General features: G+C 36.0%; 2 protein-coding genes across 2 annotated transcripts; one reads left to right on the forward strand and one right to left on the reverse strand.

The window, feature by feature from the left end:
• Nucleotides 1-45: 45 nt before the first annotated feature.
• On the reverse strand, nt 46-21709 carry LOC135714424 (dynein axonemal heavy chain 2-like). Its single transcript, XM_065237777.1, has 27 exons — nt 21631-21709; nt 20856-21563; nt 20345-20802; nt 20149-20279; nt 18185-20082; nt 17958-18119; nt 17668-17890; nt 17470-17593; nt 17252-17403; nt 17028-17198; nt 14106-15210; nt 13095-14042; nt 12587-12736; nt 11577-12532; nt 10533-11498; nt 9989-10474; nt 9367-9520; nt 9139-9311; nt 7998-8657; nt 6952-7847; nt 6384-6840; nt 5469-6315; nt 5062-5262; nt 4796-4976; nt 1253-1587; nt 648-1067; nt 46-429 (listed from the first exon to the last, which is right to left on the reverse strand). The coding sequence occupies exons 1-27, from the start codon at nt 21707-21709 to the stop codon at nt 46-48; spliced, it is 13425 nt and encodes a 4474-aa protein (XP_065093849.1).
• Nucleotides 21710-22847: 1138 nt separating this feature from the next.
• Nucleotides 22848-24197, forward strand: LOC135714415 (sulfotransferase 1B1-like). The gene is made up of 3 exons (XM_065237766.1): nt 22848-23120; nt 23188-23367; nt 23431-24197. Exons 1-3 carry the CDS (start codon nt 22969-22971, stop codon nt 24077-24079), a joined length of 981 nt encoding a protein of 326 aa, XP_065093838.1. The 5' UTR covers nt 22848-22968; the 3' UTR covers nt 24080-24197.
• The last annotated feature ends 29 nt before the right edge of the window (nt 24198-24226 follow it).

Here is a 24226-nt window from a genome sequence, read left to right on the forward strand (position 1 = left end):
TAATGTTGGATGGTTAACTATTCTTCTTGGGCTTCCGAATTCAGGTTATAAATTTAATAATAAACAAGTGTTCATCTTAATACATGTTTCCCTTTCGATGTCTCCAGAATTGAGTTCTATTGTCATTATGAAGGAATCATCTGACTTCTGACAGTTGTAAAAGCATGGGCAGCTAAAAGACGATTTGTCATTTGAATCCTTTTTACGAGTTGGTTTGAACAAAATAGGAGGCATGGGATTGGCAATTTTTAAAATTTGCGGCAGTTTGAGACATTGGTCTTGCAGATTCCATCCACCGTTGTAAAGATATAATCCTCGTGCTATGAAACCCTCTGCAGGTGCCATATGAAGCATCGGTTTTGTTGTGGAGAGCACTGTTATATCCCACGTGAGTTCGGTCAACGGAATGCTATAGATTTCCGCATGCATCTGTAAGAAATTCCATCTTCAATATATGATTCATTTGGTTGATTTTTGTTATACATACACTCTCACAATTTGAAACACAATCAGACTAATCCATAATATCAAAAACTAGTTATTAAGAATAATTAATTGATTTCTATGCATTGTGTGCAATGGTTGTTTGATGGAATACATGTAAGTATGTTGCTATTGTGAGAGAGTAAGTAATTTTTGTGCCAAACCATTATGAAACTGTGCAGGAATAAAGTGGGCTTCAGTAGATTTCCTAATGTTATTTCCGTTGATAGTTGTCCAGTTTCAGACCATTTTCGAATATGTTCGATCCGATTTTTCATGTCAATTGCCCAGTCTGAGAGGTGTTTATCTGTCAGATATTTAATCCAAGCTTGAGGTACCTTGTTTCGTTTAATATCTAGCAAAATTTCCAGGAACACTTGACTGAGGCTGTTTTCTCCGGATATCATAGACATAAGTTGTTCAAGGTTTTCCCTGACTAACTCAATAATCTCATTGTATTGGACTATTTCCAGCAACAGGCATTCATTAACAGGTGTTTTGTTTGCACTCACAATTCTTGCAGCATTATCGTAGTCTAAACAAACAGGAAGTTTCATTAGCAGTTCCATTACCATTTTCTTTGCCTGTAAATGGAAAGGATGGTGTTAAAATTTGGATTATTTAGATATAGGTATGTTTGCACAGTTTTTTCTTCTTTCTTCCCAAAGCATATCATACGGAGGCGAGTTCACCTTTTATACAGATTTCGTGTGTCAATATACAGCTCTATATTTGAATACAGGAGATCTTAATAATAAAACAGGCGTACCTTCTCATAATCCATTATGCCGCGCTGCTGATCGTACAGTGTTGCTTCCGCATGAAGCTGTACCTGATGGAGCATCTGCAGAACATAAGCCGACCGTGATTCCAAATATTTGATGTTTGCATTTTCGTTTTGCCCAAGCACCTTAATGCTATCTTCTTGAGGCAGTTGGTTCGTTATGAAGTTTATGTAAGATGTAAAATTTCCATCTCGAGGAAGTTTATACGCTTGATCATCGGATACAAATGAACATTGAGACGTTGCTATCAATTCTTGGCGGAAAATATCAGTGGAGTATGTATTAAATATCCGTTGGTCCCACGTGTTTGTAATTTGTGCTAGAAAAGAGATTGGATTAAAACAAGCTCGGGATAATATATAGAGGAGGGAGAGGACACTTGATCCCAGGCGAGATTTGTTTCCCCAGGTTATTTCTATGACGATGCGTTGAACATTTTATGCATTCTGCACTAGCTATTGATTATTCCATTAAGAAAATATCAGAAATGCATTTGACAAATCCAGAACAACATGTGAAAAGGGATACAAGCTTTTTGTAAACAAACCTTTGTAGGCCCTTTTCTCACCAACCGAGGGTCGCCCACGCAAACCAGCAATATCATCGAGAAGGGGAAAGTGTCCCCTACCCGGTGATGTTAAAGGTTTGCGTTGGTGTCATATGGGTGGCGAGAAAAGGGCATAAGAAGGTTTGTTTACAAAAAGCTGGTATGCCCTTTTCACATGTTGTTCTGGAAATGCAATTTTGTTTACATAGGGGAAAAGGCTCTAATGTTGGCCTATGGATCTTAGATTGGGCTTATCGCTAAAAATTTGCTATTTATCAATTTTATCTAGACACTGAAAATAAAATTTCGTTTATACAACGAAATCGCTCGTTTGTTCTATGAATTTATTCGTTGTTTTCTGCAACGAAATGGATTTGTACATTGTATGAAGCTAGTTTCGTTAGAACTGCCACACTCGCTATCGCTACACCCAACCAGCGGTCCACAAGTGTTGGTTGTGGAAACAGAAAAATGTGGAGTGTGTTAGTGAGGATGGTTAAAAATAACTTCATCATTGGAAGGAATAAAGGACAAAAAAATAAAATTAGACTTCAGACAGGACTCGACTCATGCACCTTGCGATCGTTAGATCTGTGCTTTATCCATCGCTCTATCTGTGCTATGAGAAGAGGTAAAGCTAAAGGCAAATAAGAAGCACTCATGGAGCGGTACTTCGATTTCTCTTGCTTTTTCTGCTGCTTGCATGTATTTTTTTTTCTCTAACATAAAACCACCGCGATGATTTATTGTGGTAGCTTGCATGTATTGGTCAAACCGACAATATTTCTAAAAAAAAAATATCCCATCTCCAACACACAATCAGCACTTTAGGAGACAATAAGCGGAGTTGTTGGTTTGATTGTACGAAGATGTATTTGTATATTATACGAATAAGGCGTAATATTGACATTGCGCCAGATGACAGGAAAAACGAATATTTCGTACCATTTATGAAAGATGTGTTGTATGCACGATATTCATTTTTACGAAACGGTTTTCAGAGAAATAACGAAAATACATTTTCAGTGTCGATGAACGCGTCATTGGGACGGTACTGATTGATATTTAGTCGATTGCAGAAATTATGTATGGGCCCAAATATGGGGCAATTAGGCCGACATTATATCCATTTCCCCTATGAGCAATAACTATTCTTTATTTTAACTATTTTCAGGAGACTTGAATCATAACCATACCAAATTCTCACCGTTGGAGGATTGATTCAGTTCCTTTATTTTATCCCGTGAAAAAAAAAATAATAAGATACAATTGATATGACAAAAAACCACTTATCTATTTAAATACTAGACATCAAACTATTTGATAAAATAACGGATCATGTCTCTCCATGTTGGGGATCTTTGGTCTGTTTTTCCAAATTTCTGAAGAACGCTTTAAACTAGCGCTGTCGAACGTGCTCTCCGGATCTCAGCAATTATATCATTGTAGCCCAATTTTATTCATCATTATGAATGTTAGCCCAGAATGAATGAGAAATAAACGAAATGCATCTTGAAACATGTTTATCGATCAAAGATACAGCCATTTAAAAAAAAATCAAGTTTAAAAAAGTTGGGCAGGCCTGCTTTAAACTACACCGAAAATAGTTTTCATGTAGCTTCCATTGGAAACGCACATGATTTTCATCCATAATCAAAATTAATGGAATTCATCTGAATTTAACATAACATTTATGCGATCACATTGATTTTATATGATTTTTCATATGAATTTCATGGACCTCATAATATTCATGTAATTTTGTGGTGGGATTTGCTGCTATGTGATCACAGGAAAGCTATGTGAAAATCACATGGATTTCATCCATTAGATATGTGATAAATTTTTTGAGTGTACACCTACAATAAATTTAATCAACTACTATGGACCTTCAAGTCTGTATTTGTAACGTAACGACTCTTTGGTGTAACAGATAAGATGATTGATTTAAGCGGCGCCGGTAGTGTAGTGATAAGCATGATTGCCTCTCACCCCAAAGGACCGGGGTTCAATCCAAGTCGGTGTCGCCGGGATTTTCTAAGGCATAACATCTCTGATCATGCCTTCCTTCGGAAGGGAAGTAAAACCGTTGGTCCCCGGTCCATGAGTTGATAGGTCGATAGGTAGGGTCCACCAGGTGTGGGAGATGCCTCCCTGGCGTCGGTAGCATTGGTACTCAGTACGGAAAACAATCGACGGAAAAACAAATCAAGGAAAAAAAAAGATGATTGATTGTATACATTACTAGTGTTGTTGCTCCTATAGTTGTGTATTGAGTCTCCATGCAAAACTATCAGAACCTAACGCTTCTAACGTACCGCAACTATAGGAGCCTTTCCCCTAGCAGGTGTTGAATAAAAAAAAACAAAAGGGGGATCAAGTATTCCTATCTTCCTCTATGCTACTCGGGCATTTGCGAATCCTCAAGAATACATATGGACGAGGCTAATGAGCGCACGAAGGAGCATAAATAAGTATTGACTATTATATGATAGATCGACAAACATGAAACGCAACGAAAAGTTGTGGTTCACCTGTGCTACACACCAAATAATGATTTTGAGTTTCAACAAAACAACTTGCTGAAATGTGTTCAGTAAAATAACTTTTTGCTGGAATAAAGTATTAGTATTTTTAGCATTGCCGACATCCAGTAAAACACGTAAATGTGAGATTATTTGCTGATAATCATTACGTCGAGCTTCCTGTCTATTTAAATGACAGATCATGCAAAACCAATTATGTGATAGCACGATTTTCGTACGTATTTTGGATCGTGTGCAACTTAAGTAAATATATTTTATACAAGACCGTATAGTATACCATATTCTTCCACTAACAGGCTCAGTATGTAGGCTGTCCAACATGTTTCAGATAGGTATCTGAACCATGTTAGACAGCCCAAATACTGAGCCTGCTAGTGGAAGAATAGGAGGATATTGAAAGGGAAAAAGTAAGGTTTAAATTTGTAATGACTTACAGCCATATCCAACTTCTAGCACAGCATTTTTCATAAAACGCCACAGCATGGAGTCTTCAGGAAGGCTTTGTTGTCCTACTTCATAATGACGCATGCGGGTGGTGTCTTGAGTTTGCAAATTAGTTTTGTATTTTGATTCCATCAACTCTTCTAAGCAATAAGTAATTAATCGTTCGGAAAGCTGAAAACGACAGAGCAAAACATTTGGTAGGTAATCAATATACGTTATATAAAATGCTTGTTTGATAAACACATGGTAAACTTACCTTAAAATCTATTATATTGAATTGGTATGGCTTATTCCATCCTAAACTTTGATATTTATTTCTCTCAATCAGAAGCGAGTGGAAGAATGCCAGTGTAAACATCAACTTCTTATGTTGCAAATGAAACCTGGATTTTTCTATTTTTCTAAATTGTTCTTCTCCAATTTGTTCTAACATCGATTTCATATTGTACTTGATGCCCTTAAGAATATTAACACGCATAATTTAGCACAAAAAATGACAAGCTATATATTTTGGCTAATAAATCAAGGCTAATTTATTTTAAAACTCAAACTAAAGGTCAAAAGGTGATAATGATATGATTGCAGGTCCGATCAATTAAGAGATGGAACTAAGTTTACTGGAAATTAAATATGAAAAATAAATGTAATTCAATATTGACTCACCGCTGGTGGATTACACATATATTTTAAGCAATTTTGTAGTATGTGTACCGGGAAATGCTTCTCTTCTTTGTTCACGTGCATCCATAGGCGGAACTTTGATTCTGAGTTAACTGTGCATAGGTACTGTAGAATGTGATCAAATTGCGACAACCATGATTTTGATTTTTGACATTCATCAACGTAAAGCCATTTTTCAGTTTGTATACATTTTTTCAAATGTTTCACCACACTTTCAATAGGTTCTGTACTCATGTTCACATATTGAACGATTTTGTGGGACTTTTTCTTATAAAACTTCGAAAAATTGTGAACCTCTTGTAACGGGTTGTAATTGTCACTTGAAATCAGCATTATGGGTGTGGCTGGCGTTGATTTTTCTAATATGTCATTTAAAGTGCTTCGGTTAAAATCAAGAAATTCCTTTCCAAGATTATTTGCAACAAAATTCTTCATGCATGGTTCCAGCCTATCGAGTCTTACACTACGAACCAATGTGTATTTTTGAAAAAGGGTAAGATTACGTTCCCAATTTTCCGGAAGGCTTTCATTTTCTGGATGTGGTGATGAACACCATAATTTCCAGGCATCGTTGTGTTCTTCAAATGATTGTGTGATTCCACGGAAGCCTGGAAGTTTATCCAGTTCAGTGAGATTATCCCATTGGTCGGAATTTATCCAGTCTGGACTAGGATTTTCTGTTTGTTCATGTCGATCAATTTTGTCAGCTCCATGTACGAAAAAGTTGAATGCTCTCACGCTCATTGTCTCAGCATCATACAAAAGTCGTACACATAGATAGAAAGTAAAAATGATCTGATCTGGAAAACTCAGCGCTAAGCAAACATTCCTTAAAGCAATGCAATAAAATTATTAATTCATACACAATGGAAATTCTATATTTCATATGATAATTACCGACAAACATTGAATGTATGATGATCAATGATTTTCACCTTCCGTTCTTCTATGTTCTGAGTTTTTCCGCTTTTTTCTAAAGATTCATGAAACAAGGCAATGTACCAGTCAAGTGAAAACCGATACGTTGGATCCATGCACTTAAGGTCTTCAAGTACGAAAAATAATAAGGAAGCTCTTGCAGCACACGGGCTATACGTTTCACGGGAAATTTCAATGTCATATTTTGTTGATGCAGCATGCTCTAAAACTATTGTTACGCTTTCTGCTGTCTGTTTAGAGGACTCCAATGATTCAATTAGTTCTTCATTGTCTATCAAAGGTACTTGACTTTCATTCAATATTCGCAAGATATTATCCTCCAATTTTGCTAACGTTGCTTTGCTTGATGTGATTGTTTCAATTAGTAATGCCTTACGATCTTCCAAGAAAGGGTTCTCATGCTCAATAACGGTTGCTTAAATATATTAAGATGTATTTTATGACATTGCGATTTTAGTAAATTGGTTAAGTTTTGAGTATGAGTAGAATAGATTAAGTTTTGAGTGTGTATATAGTTGATATTTACCTAGAAGTTTGACTTCCAATCCAGATTTTCCAAGAATAAAGTTGATCATGTTTGCGGTTTTCTTCAATTTACCAATATATGGAACATTTTCAGAAGTTGTTCCGATGAGAGAATAGCTACATTGACTCCTATCTAGTTTCTGCAGTGATTTTCGGTATATTTTTTCCAATTGATCAAAGTGATGCAAATTTGTTTCCTGCACACTGTGTACAAGAAGATGTTTTTGTTCATAAACATCAGCTTCAATTTGATGCTGTGTAATATCTTCGTCAAGATTGTAACGAACAGATTTTGTCATCCCGTGTAACTTTATAATCCAGCGCTGAATTTCTCCTTGTGGGTCAACAACTAATGGAACTCGAACATTACTGTTGAGAAGTATTGATGCGTTTTCTACTGTTAACTCGTCATCGGGTAGTCCAAGGGATTGCCATGTTTGCAAATCATCGGTAGAGTAGAAAAAGGCAAATGTTGAAAAATTATCCGTAAATGTTAGCTCCAAAGCTTCAAGATCGACTTTCCATTGACTTCTGAGCGATTCTCTCGCAGTGCATGGTAACGTTCCAAAGTACACAAGGGATGCAGCTGCCATTAATGTGTCTCCAATAAGGTGAGAATATTTTGTTTTTAGGTCTTCAGCTGTGTTTGTCCATCTTATTTTTTCACCACTCAGTCCGTCAACTAGTGCTTGAGAACGTTCTAACTTCAAAATCATTATTCGTGCAGCATCTTCAAGTTCAAATTTACATTTCATTTTGTTTTCATATTCAGTTCTGAGTGCCGATAGCTGTTCTGCTAGTTCAATGAGTTTTAGTTCTGCTTCACGTAATGACAGTTGTTTTTCGCGCAAAGATGTTTTGGCGTCTTCCATTTTTCTAATTTTTGGTCCTACGTATCTAGAAAATTCAATAACAAAACACAATGAGATTTTTTTTTTCGTTGTCACCAAACCCATGGAAATGTACAAAGGAGACTTTTATTATAAAAATCGTTTGTTCAAATTTGCTACTGAAAGGGTGTAAAGATTAAGAACTGTAAAAACTCACTTGTAAACTTTTCCGTAGTTCTCTATAGCTCGCACCCACAACATAAGAGATTTGGCTGCTTTTGAAACCATTCCTATTTTATTTGGCTCGAGGTCAGGATTTCGCACATAACCACCAATTGTTTTGAGCGTTTTTTCACCCATGTTGTTTTTATCAAAGTTTCGCAAAATATCTAAAAATTTCTGTTCTCCCAATTGGCGTTTGGCTTCTACCCATGTTGGCTCCTTTCCTAATAGAATCATGACTGCATTCAATACCAGCTCCACTTTTACTGGCGGTCGACTGTAAGACTTGATCTCATTCATATCTTTCTTATTTAATGAATCAAGTGCGGCGATCGCAGCGTTCAATGCTGGCATTGCCTTTTCTAAATCAGCTTCAGCAATAGTTGCTAGTTCTTTGCATATTATTTCTTCCGCACCAATTGTTTCCCGCTTGATGGCCACTTCTTGATTTTGTAGGTCAGCATTTGCAGTTTGGAGTTGAATATTGTCAATGAATTCGTCAAGTTCGTGTTGATATAAAGCTATTTGCTCTTGTTGTTTCTCCAGGTCTATCTGAAGTTTTGCAACATTGTGCGTTGCTTCTTGGATTTGATGTATACCATTGTGATATTTATTGTAGATATTGGATAAGCATTCTCGTTTTGAGTAAAAAAATCTGTAATTCAGTAATAGAAAACAGGTCTTGTGATATTGTGAATACATAGTAAAAGTAATCTTTTTAAATAAACCCCCCCCCCCCCCCCCAAACTCGATATTGAAGGAGCCAAAGAGTTAGGGAGGATATTTGGGAAATTTGTATCTGAAAAAGGACGAAGTAGCCGATATTTCCATAGAGTTTAGGAGAAATCGAGAAAAACCTTGTTCAGACTACAGAGTTATAACATGTTATAATAATTACCAACATGAAAAATTTAATCAAAATATGCTTATAACATGTTATAACTGCTCATTCTAGCCAGTGTTTAAGGGAGAGTTTAGTGTATTTGAGCATGAACATGATAGACCGCCAGCGGTTGCCAGATCACTTGTTATAACATAGAGAATCAACAGATGCAGCGAGGGTAAAATTTCGGTCATTCAATATGTACGACTTTGACACAATGAGTGAAGTTTGATAGTTTTGATATTTTACTTGCCTTTTGATGGTATGAAGAAGCTCAAAATACCAACTATCCAGCGCTTTTAAATTTTCAGTTGAGTTTCTCAACTCGTAGGCTACTGCCGAATGAATTCTTGATACTGCATCAGATACAGCAATATGCATTCGCTCTTCGGTGCTTTGTATCAAGCTCTCCCGTTTTCGTTGATGCTAAAAAAAATATGCGCTATATATATATAAATTATTTGCTGCTAAACTTACTTACGTGTGATTTAGATTTATCAAGTAAAGGAACATCGAATACAACATTTTTTAATAGAAAGCATCCTGAGATCTCACTTAAACTTTTCTCCGACATTGAATGGACGCAATTTGTTGTGGTTTTAGACAGCATCGAAGAATAGGTATTGTATATTTTCCTGTAAAATTACAACAAATGTTATTTTTTCTTGCCGTACGTAAATTTAATGGGTTTTTTGATCTAATTTCGAATGATCCAATGAATTGCACTCTATATGTACATTAATTGTTTGGAATAGAATTTACAAAACATTATTCATTCCATGGGTTTCCGAGATGCATTCTGGACCTAAAATGTCGCTAGCTTCAAGGGCTTAAAATATGTTATTTCATAACCTTACACAATTTGTCATATCGTAAATTGCATATAGTATTTTTCGAGTTAGTAATTACATCTTGGTACAGTATACATCTGATTTTGGAACTGGTCAATCTGAAAACCAGCACCCATTTTTTTCATTTATCATATCACTTTAAGACAATTATGAAGCATTGGACATTAATATGAGATTTTTTTTTAAACTTTACTTTTAGCCGTTGGCTAGTTCATCTCTTATTAATAGGAGAATATAATGCAACATGCTTACCAGTACTGATATTTTTCCATAGGCACTATCAGTACAATGTGTAAATTTAATTTAATTTGATTCCATGAGCTCTCCTCCAAAGTGATACAACTGTTCCTAGAGCATGGGTAGTAGCCTGCAACGGTGTCATTCACAATAATGCTGTTCAGAATATCCATCAGGTGGATGTTTATTCCGTTGTATTGATCAATCCTTACAACGCACATCGTCGGGTTTGTCTTGCAGCATTCGAATAGATTGAACATTTTAGAATCCACAACTTCTTCGTCGTCATCTGGTTGCATGTCAAGCATTTGTATTGTAGTATTTTTCGAGGCACATGCCGCTATCTGGCAAATCGTTTCACGACCGCTGCCTATAGTACCCACTAAAACTATGTGAGCAGCAGCAGTTTTTAGGATTCTCAATACTTTGGATGCATGTTTTACGGCTTCATGATGGACAATCAGAGAGGAGTTGGGATCTACAGTAGTTTCTATATGTTGCCTGAAATTAAACACACATTAGACAGTGCACTTTGGTGGTGCTTTAAATATCAAATTACGCTAAAATATTGACATCAGTTACATCCTGATACGATGAGTCTTGACACAATATATCGCAAAAAATAGGGCTTTCATTTCCTGGACACAATCCATGTAGAGTTGCATCGAAAAACCTTGAAATTGTGTCGTTGAAAACATCGTAGAATATTTTGTAATCCGTTTTATCAAGCAGATCCCATGTTTCTCGGTAACATTCATGTATCCACAGCCTGAGAGAATTACTTGAATCAGCCAAGTTTGTTTTTTGACTCAATAAGCAACACTTTTCCAAAATTCTAGAGATGGTTTTCAAAGAAAATTGATATCTTGGCTTTACTGGTGTAGGTGGCAAGCGTGCTGACAGCTTTCTAATCAAATCTATGGTTGCTGACGGTAGTGAGCTTAAAATTGTTCTTGTAACATCAATCTGTGTGATGGACTTAATTTTTCTGTTAAATATTGATGCAGCATTTTCGTCGTTATAGTTCTCATGATTGATTATATGGAATTGGTTAAGAAGCCGTGCAAAAGATGTTCCGCATTGATGCAATGAAATCCTATTCCTCATAGCTGCAACAATTGAAGTTTGCTTGAGACATTGTGGATGATTGTGTTCATGCCATGATCGATGTTCAATTAAATGCCTTAAAAATTCACATGCGTCCACTGTTTGCTGATCAGCAACGTTATGTAAATCGTCGATGAACCATACTAGGTTTTTTCGTTCTTTGGGATACAAAATTTCTTGCGATATTTTTATGGAATGGTGTGCCAGAATACGCCTTAAGGAATGAACGGACGTCTGGTCCGTAAAGTTACTATAACAAACATTTTGTTCATCTCCATTTGTATTTGTTAGAATATTTTGAATTAGTGCGCTTTTTCCCACTGTTGTGTTGCTAGTTATCAACAACGGTTTGTGGCTCTTCATTAATATCGACGAAACAAAATGGTAAGGCATATTCTCCGATGTGTATACAAAATTGCTGTAAAAAACAAATATGGCATTGATTTTGTAAACTAGTGTAATGAAGAACTCAGCAATCAGTTTCATTTGTTTTTACCTTGAAGCTACATTTTTGTTTGAATGTTTTACGTAATGATCATTCCACGGTATCCAGCTCGATGTAGTATTGGTGATTAATATAAAGTATTGGAAGACATTACCCTTTAGCGGAAAGCTTGCTGTACTGTCTGAAACTTGTTCTCGCAATAAAACGTCATATTTCAGCCGTTCCGTTTCATTCATCATTCCTCCAACAGACCATACGCAGCAGAAGAAAAATAATTTTCTGATAGCATCCTTTAGATTCAATTCATCTTTGAGAATTTTTTCTTCACTCCACGTGGAGAATATATTTTGGAATAATTCACAAAATGTGTGAATAATAGATACGTTGGTATGTGGAAGAGTCTGGGAGCAGTTCTTATTTTTGAAGTTCAAAAATATTTCCAAATAGCTTTCCGTCAAGCACTGCAATTCATCCTTGATGCGAATTTTATTCCATATCTTAGTTTCCAACCAAATGCTTATTATTTGCCTCCATGTTACATTTTTGCTATCGACGTGGATAATTGTGTAGCTCGCTAACGATGCAGGTGTAGCAAATTGTAAGTCGACCGTTTCAATAATTATGTTGACATCTTTTGATTCACAGAAAACCTTCAGGGAGTCACTTCTGATACAATTCTGATCAAATGCAATGCTTGCCAGCCACGATTCGTCCAGGAGGCTATCTAATATGATACATTTTTGTTTATGAGTTGTTGATTCTAGAATAGCTGTTAAAATTTGGTCAAATGCTTCCTTGTCCCATGACTTTCTATCGTGTGGCATAGTGAGTGTCATAGGATTTACATAGTACCGCTTGAAACATGTGCCTTTGTTTGAAAGTATTTGCATTGCTAAACTGATAAGGTTTGTTTTCCCACTGCAAACTTCACCGGTAATAATCAGCTGCCGGTTGATCTCCAAGGCAGAAAGTATTTCCTTTACTTTAACCTCTGAGTAGTTTGAGTGCTATGAATGAACAATTTTAATATCAATAATCCTGGAAATACTTGTTGTAGTTACCACTAGATTTAAGGACCGTAAAGCTGCTAGGATATTCTCAGCCAGATTCGCTTCAGCTTCATCGTTGCGTCTTTCATAGGAAAATATGGAATTGATGCAGTTTGTAAAACAATGCTCCTGGCTCTCCGTTAAGCTTGAAATAAATTCATTCTGAATTGAAACGATAAAGATAAACTTTGTTCAAACCATGCATTTTGTATGCAGTCAAGTCGCCCTTACACGATGATCAAGAAACGGCTGAGTTGAGGAGTTTTACCTTTTAATGGTTCTAAAACAGTTATTAAATTTATAAGGTCAGATCGCTTTTTTAGTAGTAGTTTTCGTCAAGTTTTAATTTTGACCCCAATTCAAGGAACTAGCTTAATTTTGGTTTTTAATTATCATAAATTATGTACGATAGTAAAATTTCTGGAGAATCTAAAGGGTAAACATCGAATTGATAATAATGAATGAAGTTCGTCGAGTAAAAGAGACTTGACTTTTTCTTCAATGTAAGTACATATATCACCTTCAGTGCGATAGCTACGATTTCGGTTTCCGTATATTTTTCCTTGCGAATTATATTTTTGGTTCGTCGTATTGCATTTTGTATTCTGTTGGGTGTCCATAAGTAATACTGAGATGAAATGAGTACTTGTATGTACTCTAGAAAACACTTTATCAAATATCCTAGCTTTAGATATTGTTTGAAGCCATAACAGCAGAGCAAGTTTTGTATGAAAATTATTTGGTCCGGTAATGTTGAATAAATAGGTCTCATAATAGAACGTTCGATTTCTGGTAATGGGTCGACACGATTGTTGATTGTTGCAAATATATGAAACTGAGTTAATGGTTTCGTATTCTTCAAGTCTAATACTGTCTGTTTCGATTTTTCCAAAAATGTTTCTCGTATAACTGCATTTAATGCACTTCGAGCTTGGGAAGATAATGTATCTATGTTCTTGAAACAAATCCATGCTTGCAGCTTCCTAATACCATTAATGCATCTGGTTACATCAGAAATCTCCCAGCCGGAGTCACAACTGAGTGTAACAAATAATGTAGCAATCTCCATTGCCAGTTGTTTGAGAAGTTGAAAACCACTGTCTCTATAGTATTCAATCAGATATGGAACATATTTCGATTTCACAATATTTGTCACTGTCATCAGCATCCGGTTTGAGTGTGGAGTAACTAAGATTGGTTCATCACATGTCTTACATTCATAACCATACGGAAACACGCTGGCCAACTGAACTACTGAGCAACTCTTTGTTTCGTCATTCCAGTATGACCGAATCTGTGATGTCCATTCAAAATCGGATATACTGGACACTTTTGCTTTGATCAGGTTTTCAATAACATCTCTCGTATTAATTTCAGCTATGAGCAAACTCTCGTACTTTTTTTCAGCCAACACAACTTCTACTGAGTTGATTGTACTAAGCTTTGAAGTCATCCACTCGTTCAACAGCTGTTTTAAAAAAAGGGGCAATTCTATAGGACATTACGTAGAATATCGATCGTATAGACTTACCTTGTTATGCATTGTTCGCAGCATTTTGAGCGGTTTGAATTTCCCCAATAAGTTAGTTTGAACCAAAGCGTTTCTTATATGCAAGGTATTTTCAATATGTGTACTTTTGAGTAATGCTTGATATGTCCAACGGCGAAACCATCCATGTTCTATACGCTTGAAGTAGTTTTGTTTCAACTGAAGCAGACATTTGTGTAAGGAAACCTTCAACACTGCGAATATTGATTTTTCTATTTCTCTTATGACACCAATGGGATCTTGTACCGCTTCTACAATTATTGGTTTATTGAAAGTTATGTTCTCTCCTTCTGCAGTTTGAATGCCATCGATTTCCCAACTCTTGTATTTTCGGGGCAGATCGAGTTGTCTGATGTTGGCATATCTGATGTTCTCAAACGTATAAAATAATATTTGCTGGATGTATTCAACATTAGTCGGAAAAGCAATCAATTTGATCAACAGAACGTCGGGAACCAAATATAGACGAAAACAACGATTTCTTTGATTTTCCAACAGTTGTTGAAGATTTTGTGCCAGCTCATCAAATTTCTTTCGCAATATTTCAACGTTTTGCAGATGCGCTTGTGCTTGAGGACACATGTCGTTTAGTAAGCTTGCTCTTGTTATAAATTCAAGTAGAGTTGACCATTTTTCGTAACACATCTTGAACGTTTGATTAAAATTGTTGAGATATTGGGAAGTTTCTGTTGTCTTGAAAATTTCGTAAAGTGGCTTACATTGCGTTTCGATTAATATAAGTGCTTCAAGCAGGTCTTTCAAAAAATTTAGATTCGTCTCCCAGCAGTTGATTTTTTCTTGAAATGGCTTTCTATAAGGTGACTGTAGCAAGCGATCGATCACAGTGATGTTTGTTTTTAAGTTCAAGAAACATTTTTCCGTACTCGTAATCTTAAATGTATCTTTTGATGATCGTTGTACACTGAATCTGATCGATAGTGCCGCATTTTCTACCGTAGCGAGCTCCACTTCAATTTCAAACTCCTTTTGAGCTGCATAACACAACTTACTTAACATTTCTTCGTAGCGGTAAAGTTCTCTATTAATCATTTCTTCAAAAGATATTATTTCAATATGCTTGAAATCGCTAGAAAAGTTAATTTTATGTAAATATATTGTCGTCTTTTTCAATGTGATGCAATGTAATGCTGATGGACACGGGTTCGATTCCCAGCCTGATAAAGGATCTTTTGAGGAGGATTTTTTTCATCTTCTATCTGAATGACCTAAATGACTTTGAATGTTTAATGACGCACTTGTTTGAAACAGTCATAAATATGGGTCGGAGATTCAGTGCACTAAGTGTCTGCTCAATTCAGTGAATGAATAGGTGTCAGGCCTAATCGATTTTAATTTATAGTAGTCCAGATTTTATTTTTTGGATAACAAGTAATATTAATGATAATGATGGTGGTAACACCTCTTGTCTCTAAAAGGGTTTGAGCTAGACGATTTATCTTTAAGATAATGAAGTATGACATCTTAACCACATTAGCAAACATAATCGAACTGGTTACAGTTACTGATATAAATTCGCTCTACAGTTTACAGTTGCTTCACAGCGATATAAATGTTAAAAATCGAAGGCATTCACTTTATAATCAACAACGCATCCTTTCACACAAAGAACCCTACAATCTGATGCTATCATAATTTTCAGCAATGTCAAGATTTTCAAGGAACCCCAGCCAGGAAACTTCCTACTAATTCAAGCTTGTAATTTTAATTGTAATTGTTCAATGCCTTCCATTAAGCTGGCATATCTAGGGAGCAACCCCCAGGCATATGCACATACTGTCCTTCCCGGTGCACTCGTCAGCTTGACTCTAGACCATCATGGATGGTTATATCCAGGTCCTAATTTTTTTGGCTCTTTATTTAAGAGATTTTTAGCCATAGGCTAGTTCATCTCTTATCCAGGTCCTCCCCTGGTGTTCATCCATGTTTTGATACATTAATGTATGCATGGTTAAAGCTAATACTATTTGAAATTATCTGAATTGTGAAATCCTTTTCTATATTACTCAAAGTGAAGTTCAGAAGCTGTTGTAGTAGTAACCTTCCTTTTTTTATAATATAAACGCAAATTTAATAGTGATTAAGTATTTAAGAAATTAAGTATTCTGCCATGATCAAGTAGCTGCTTTGTAGGCACACTGTATTAATTTTATATCGTTGTTTGTAAATTAATTAAATTAAATTTAATTGAACTTTTGATTCCTATGCACACACATGAACGTAAAGTTTAATGCAAATATATATATTTATAAACAGAAAATACAGCAATGTGCCACGTGTAAATTTACAAAGTTTTTGATGTGTAGTAGTCATGATATTTGTGCTCTATTTCACGTGCCATACACACCAATGTTGCCTGCTGAGCAGTTGATTGAGCATGACCATAAGACATCATCGTCTTGAACCATTAATAACTTTTGATGATCGAAAAATGATCTTCAGTAACGTTGCAGCTAAGAAAACTGTACTCAAGCTTAGCTATCAATTTATGTTCTTGAAAAATATGGTGTAACAGCTTACCACAAAGATATCAACAAAAAAAAATTAAGGGTTGTGTCCAAAGTACGACCGCAATTCGACGAGATTATTTTGTGGTTGTGATTGTGTGTTTTATAACAATAACATTTTTCGCGTTTCGTAATATTTGAACGGGATCGAAGAGGGAAATAATATTGTCTCACTGAAAATGTAAAAAATTGTGGTCATGAGAAGGACCGATTGTTCAATCTCCAATACGTTGTCCGATGCAAAAATGAGCTTCGATACGACATCGTTCTTAACATATAGCTCATCCCACACCTTCCCGTCCATGAGAGCGAGATAAATATGGAAAACCGTCTTAACTTGAACTAAAATGTCAGAAAGTATGTAGTGTTTGAATCTTACAGATTAGTCATTTCCTCCACTGCTCTCCAGTGACGTTCCTTCATATGTGATGATCTCATGTGTACCATCATTGAAAATGTTATGTGAAAGTTTTGTACTTCCAATTTTACTGCTTTGAAAATAGGGTATTCCATATCTTGAGTCAGCGTATCGTTCAAATTCAGAAAATGGCTGTAAAATGTTGAGTTAGTACTTTGGATGGAATGTAAAACGACTGTGCGAACCAATCGATGAAGCCTATTTTGTTTTCAATTTCTTCAATCTTCATTGTACCGTATTGCTCGCTAAATACAAGTTGCTTGGTATCTTGCCATTGTTTCACAAATTGCCAAATAAGCTTCATGCCTTCTAATTTCCGTCGAATTTCGACAATAACCTTTAAGATAAATAATTAATACATTTGAAAATCAATGGTTACCATATCAGTGATATTTTCACTTACATCCAGTGAATGATATTCAACACCAAGTAACGCAAGCTTTTCTTTAATGTCTTTTTCTTGAGCTTCCAGTTGCTCCAACCTATGGATTAGATGCTCGATTACAGAAAATGCCTCTTCCGGCATGCTGTCAATGAACAACGATAATGATGAATGTTTTTGTTGTGTAAGCTATGAATATAATAATTTTTGACTTATTACATCTCTTCACTGGTAGGCATTTCTTCGTCCAGCATTTTCAGCATTTCTAGTGCATTGACTTTAAGGTCCGCTGCATTATTTGCCATTGATAGCTTAAACTGATTTTGGTAATTTTCTATTTGCTCCTTTACTATGTTCAAATATTCCGTGTACCGCTGCCAATTTTGATGAATGTTTCGTCGCAGGTTGTATGCCTCCGGAAGCAAATCTTGCACACACGCTTCTGAAAAAAATAAATGAAGAAACTGGAACATAGAATGCATTGCTTATTTTTATAGATGTTTCTTTACCCAATACATTGAAGTACTTTATAATAGTCTGAATCTCGTCTATTGAATCTGGTATGTTGTCGAAGCAGCTTTGATAGGTTTCCTCAAGCACTTTCAGATCCTTAACTTCTACTGGCTCGACACTCAGAGCATCCATGTTGTGGTTTAATTTATTATGAAACTCTTTATAGATAGAACATACCGAAGTTTAGATAACACATCTTTCGAGTATACATGATATATCTCACCAATTATACGCCCGTATGATACACACTTCAAATATTCAATGTACTTCACTTGCCAGTCATTAATATGATTAGTAATGGCATATTTAAGCTTCAAAGCATCTACTTCCACGCATTTGCAAATTGTTGAATCCTGCTGTGTAGTTAGTTGATTAAGAAGTTCCTCAAATTTTTCAATATTCTTCTGGAATGCTTCTGAAGTCATATTTGATAGCTTGAACTTTTCAATGAAAACTTGTCGATTGATGCTCCAAAACGGACGAAACACATTCCACTTCTCTCTGAAGGTATGAAGTTCCTCCAAAGAGTTGGAAATTTCTCCATGGATGTTGGTTTCAACTTGTTGAAATCTACTATCTTGTAGGAATTCGTCGTAAAGATTGAAATCAGAATCAATTTGGAACCGCTGACACATGCTAGGAATGAATTTTATAATAGATGTGACTTCAGTGGGCAAACGTTTTAATGCCGTCTCAATTGATTCCAGTGGAGGTTGGTATGCTATGCCTTGTTTGTTCAACATTAATTCAATGCTCAAGATTGGAGTTGACTCCCTTTGCAAAGTTGTGCGAATGTTATCCAGTGTGTTCAGTGAAGAATTAAACACGGCAGCTTTCAAAAGATGGTCGATTTTTTGGACATACTGTGCCCAGCTGTCTCCCATTCTTCTGAGGTTTGATCCTAGATTCTCATAAATACAGAAAATGTGCTTACTTGTCTCTGAATAGACTCGAACCAACTCCGAAATTGATGCTTTTTTCTGCGTTTTTATGTCATTCGTGAAATCAACTAGTTGCTGGGCATGTTCATGCTTCAGTTTGAACAGAAGCAAATTGTATATACTTTCCATCCAGTGAGCAATCTTGATGTTTTCTTTCTTGTACACTTGAATTACATCCAACAGCTCCTTGACGTTGATGACGAAATTGTCAATAAACTCACTGAGATCTTCCTCCCATGTAAGCTTTCCTCGCAGTGGTTCTAGTTTCCTCTCTGTTTGTTGAATCAAAGGTTTGAAAAACAAGCGCTCTTTGTCAGAGATAGATGACACCACGTTGTTGAAGTATAAAATGATTCGGATCACATTATCGAATGTTAATTTTACGTTATCATTTTTTTCCACATCGATAAAACTCGGTACCGTGGCTCCTGATACTTTAAAATAATAAGATTCTTCAAATATCACAAGCATGCGTCTTTCAATGTGGCATTCTAATAAACCAGGACGCACTTGACTGCGGCAGATGAGATTCCTATGGTACCACGCACCAAGATCAGGGCTTATTGATTTGATCCAGCTGTCGTTATATGTTTTGAGTGCTATCTTCACTTGCTTTTCGCATGATTCAAACAGTGCGAGAATATCATCACTTTCGCTGTATTGAGGCAAAAATCGACAGCGTTCTAATAAATCGTTGAGGCGACAAATTCGTTCGAATTTAATTTTAAGCAATGCATATTGTCCCGACTTTCGGGGAAATAATGTTGGGTAATGGTTTATCCCGGATGAAACAGTTTTTGAAAGTGTGGTAAGATCCTCTTTAAAAGTATGCCAAATTTCCGAAATTTTCCTCATATAGCTTTCTTTGATGTTTTCTCTTTTGTAAAAATTAAGCAGAGTTATGAGCACATTGATTTTCTCCTCCAAATTTTCGGCCACAAGAAAAACGTTTGATAGTAAGTTTTCAACGATGTCGTCAAGATTTTTCAACATTTCACGAAAATTCGCAATATAGTTGTACCATTCTTTGTTGTTGATATCCAGGATCGATCCCGATACTGACTGGATTCTTTCAATGCCTGCTGTGAAGATTTCTTGTACCTGATTGCACTTATCTTCATACATTGCCGCATTGTTGCATGAGAACTGATAATTTTTATAAGAGCTACTACCGCTGTTTCTGCAAAAGAAAAATAATGTTAACCCTGTGCTGTTTTCGAGTTGCTGATTAAGGTCAAATTCTCACTTTCCAAATATTTTCATCGCGTTGCAGATATCCAATGTATCATACAGTCTTTGCATGAAGGAGTCGACTCTATTGAAAATACCAGCATAATCTAATTTCCACGTGAAGTCACGCTTGAAATGTTCGAGCATCTAATAAACCGGACAAGGAAAACATCTGATATTTTTGTCATAATCAAAATTAGTTACTAACTTACCTCCTCGTAGATAATTTTGTACGATTCACAACAGTTAATTTTGATGTTACAAATGTCTATGCCATAATCGGGAGATCCAGAAAGAATCTTATCAATATCGATGCTTTGCATGCAACAGGAAACAATTTCGTTGCTTAAGTATAGGAACAGCTTTGTGATGGACTCATCTTGACGAAGGTGAGATGAGTCTAATCCTATGAAACGGATAATGTTCATAACATATATGAGCTGCGAACAAAGGTCATCCTCATTGTCTAGAGAGCGAATGGCGAAACATGGATCAACCAGCAGCTTCAGGAAAGGAATGTTGGATTCAGCCATTTCAATTTCTTTCATAAGATCGTCCAAAACTTCTCGTAAAGGTTTGGTGTAAAGCGACTGGGACAGGTCCAGAATTTTCAAGATGTGTTGTATGTTGGCACTTCTGAATTGACTCTGAATCGCAGATAGTATTTCGTCTGGAATTAATAGGACTTAGAAAATTGTAGAACTTGGACATTGGTTGACATACGACGGTATAACCAAAAGCTGTACTCATCTGACGGACAGATAAGGTCATTGGGAACGAAATGTTGTGTGTCGTTGATGGTAGATCGAATTTGACTGGTCCAATCGATTACCACCGCTTCTAGGCGCTTGATTAGTGTTCGATTAAGGACAACTTCTTGAACTTCCATATTTGAGCCCTCACGGGGTACATAGAGAAGAGTAAAGCCGGACAACTTGTAATGAATATCGGTTAAATAGGTCATGAATGTATTGTATCCTGCTACTACATGGGCTTTCACGTTTTCCGACCACTCAGTATTAGATAGAATAAGTGGTCCATACACCTGTTCTAGCAGTACCAGTAATGATCCTTCAATATCGTTGTGTAATGTTCCAAACATTAGATCATCGTGGAATCGTTCGATTACATTGAAAAGTTGATCGGGTTCTCGCATGAAGTACATGATGTCATTGAAAGCACACGTCGGAAAGGTAAGCGAAGCAGAAAGCAGGTCCCCATCGTAGAAAATGAATAGCAAAGGGTTATCGACATCGGTCAGCCACAGTTTGATAACTTCCGCCACTTCGTCATTGAAATCGTTTTCGTCGTAGTCAAAAAGATAGATCATATTACGGAAGAATCCTAGGAGCGTTTCAAAATCTTCATCGCTATATGCCGGTTTATCTGCTTCTTCCTCGGCTACTTCCACTACTTCTACTACCTTCTTTCCTGTTTTTTTTTTTCAAAGAGTAAAATATGCTGGATTTGATCTAACGTTAATTTATGGCACACTAACCTTCATCACTAGAATCCGAAAAGCTAGACAACTCGCTGATATTATCCGGCACTGGATCGCGTCCTGCATTATCCGCCATCGTGGAATCGATATGTGTGAACACTTGGTAAGATTGTTTGAAGTGAATTGATTGGAAAAATAACAGTAACCTATCGAAAACCGTTGTCAGGGTTGCTAGGTTGCTAGGGTTTTTGTATAATGTAGTGTGACATTAAATTATTGTTCCGTGATGGATCGAACAATGTTCGTTATGTTGTGCAGTGTTTCGTTCCATATCATTCAAATCTCAGTCGAATGCTCAATAGTTGTACTAGAAGATTTTATCAAAGCTCATTTGCGTACCGTTGATGACATCATTGAGAGCGAGGAAATCAGTATTATTATTTATTTGTTTCAACTTTTCGGGCTTCACAATATTTTGGTTCACGTGTTCGGAGTGTATTTAATCCACAATGCTGTTAGACTTCCCTACGACCCATATTTAGCATTTTTGTTTAAATGTTGGTTGTGCTTTGCTACGGAGACTTGCCTTATTCATGCTGTGAAAGCTGTATTTAGTTTACAATTAATGACCGAGGTTGAGGACTACTCTGTTAATTCGCTTTTGAGTGGTATCGAGCGATACAATTTGGATATGCATTGGAACGTAGTATGGAATAAGATTCAACATTCCCATTCTTGCTGTGGTGTGACCGGATACAAAGATTGGCAAAACATTGTTTGGCGAAGTTCTGTCGAGGAACGTTATTTTGTCAGGTACTTAATTAATACTGCACACAAAATGTTCAACCATGTACAGAATAAATATCCCCTATAGTTTGAAACGGGCAAATAGGACTCTCGTTCCATCCAGCTGCTGCGCGCAATCATTGCTATGCGACATTGTTTTACCGGAGATATTTACTAATACAAGTTTACTGGAATTGTCGCATCACAGAGAAAATATCGTCAATCAAAACGGATGTTTGCATCCGTTAATCTGGAGAACTACTACTATGTTCCAACTGGTAGCAATATTGTGTTCAGTACAGGTTATCATTCAGGTTAGTTCCATGACATATGTTACTAAATAATGTTTTAGAATTTTTTTTACAATGCCTTTACAGTTTGTAATATTTCTTCTGATCAGAATAACATTCGTATGGGATCGTCAGTACATGTAGACGCAAATAAACAGAATACAATAAAGTGCCGCTCTCAAATACAAGCACAGCATTTGTTTAGAGATTACAAATAAATTAGTCGACAGTTTCAGTTCACGTTTGATAAGCTATTGTCTGCTTCTTTATTCTATCACAATCAGTTTGCTAGTTGCTTTCATCAGAATAGGTAGCAATCATGTCGTACGAGTACATCGAAATAGGCGATCCAGATTTTTTGGAAAATCATATCCAAAATGAAGAGCTCGACTATATACTAGTGAGGAAACAATCTTTAGAAAATGTTCCAATAGACCATTGGAAACCACCAGCTTACTGTTTCACCCGAAGGTTAATATGTATTGTTAAATTATCTATAAAGATAATACAATATCTAATTAATACTTAAAACCTACAGGTTTAAAAACTTTGAAAGTGAATTAACCAATTTTGAGGTAAAACACGATGATGTTTGGGTTGCATCTTATCCAAAAAGTGGTACAACGTGGTGCCAAGAAATGGTGTGGCTGATATGCAACGGTCTTAACTACGATGCTGCCAAGACACAACATCTGAGAAAGCGATTTCCATTTTTAGAGTATGTTTTGCAGTAGATGGATAAGTATTGACGAAACAACACATTAATCATTTACTTTTTTAGCATCAGCTTGATACACGATTTACCCGACGGAAGAAGTTCTTTTCAGAAAGTGGAGAGTATGACATCTCCAAGGTTCATTAAAACACATTTACCCGTGTCAATGTTACCGAAGCAATATTGGGACGTTCTTCCGAAAACGGTTTACGTTCACCGAAATGTGAAATCTGTAGCTGTTTCGTATTATCATCACTCCAAAAATTACTTCTACCGTGGAACGAAGGAGCAGTTTGTCAGATCGTTTATGAAAGATTTACAATTTTATTCGCCAATACATAGTCACGTGATTGGCTACCACTCATTAAAAGGTTGTGAAAATATTTTGCATTTGAGATATGAAGATATGAAGTTTGATCTTAAAAAAGTAGCTGAAAAAGTTTGTTCATTTTTTGGACATTATTATAGTAATACACAGTTGGAGGGACTGTGTCAACATTTATCGTTCGGTTCAATGAAAAACAATGTATCTTGCAATTATGAAGACGAAACTGATGCTACATGGATAGATAAAGAGCCAGATGATAGATTTATTCGAAGAGGACAGGTGGACAGTTGGAAAAGTGAATTAACATCCGAATTGAATCGAGATCTTGATGAGTGGACTGAAACATCGGTGAAAGATAAAAAGCATCTAAGTTTATTTTTTGAGTGAAAATTTATATTTCTCACATATATTTTATAAGCTGTTTACGTAAAATAGCTTGTATGAGCCTAAATACAAGATGTGATGTATGTTATAAAAATGTAACAACTGAAGGCAACTGTTTTTAATTACTATTTTATTTTATTATTAATAATA

This window comes from Ochlerotatus camptorhynchus, unplaced genomic scaffold (genome assembly GCF_037179485.1).
Source record: "Ochlerotatus camptorhynchus isolate MF236.1 unplaced genomic scaffold, CSIRO-AGI_Acam_v1.1 ptg000643l, whole genome shotgun sequence".
In the NCBI taxonomy this organism is placed as follows: domain Eukaryota; kingdom Metazoa; phylum Arthropoda; class Insecta; order Diptera; family Culicidae; genus Ochlerotatus; species Ochlerotatus camptorhynchus.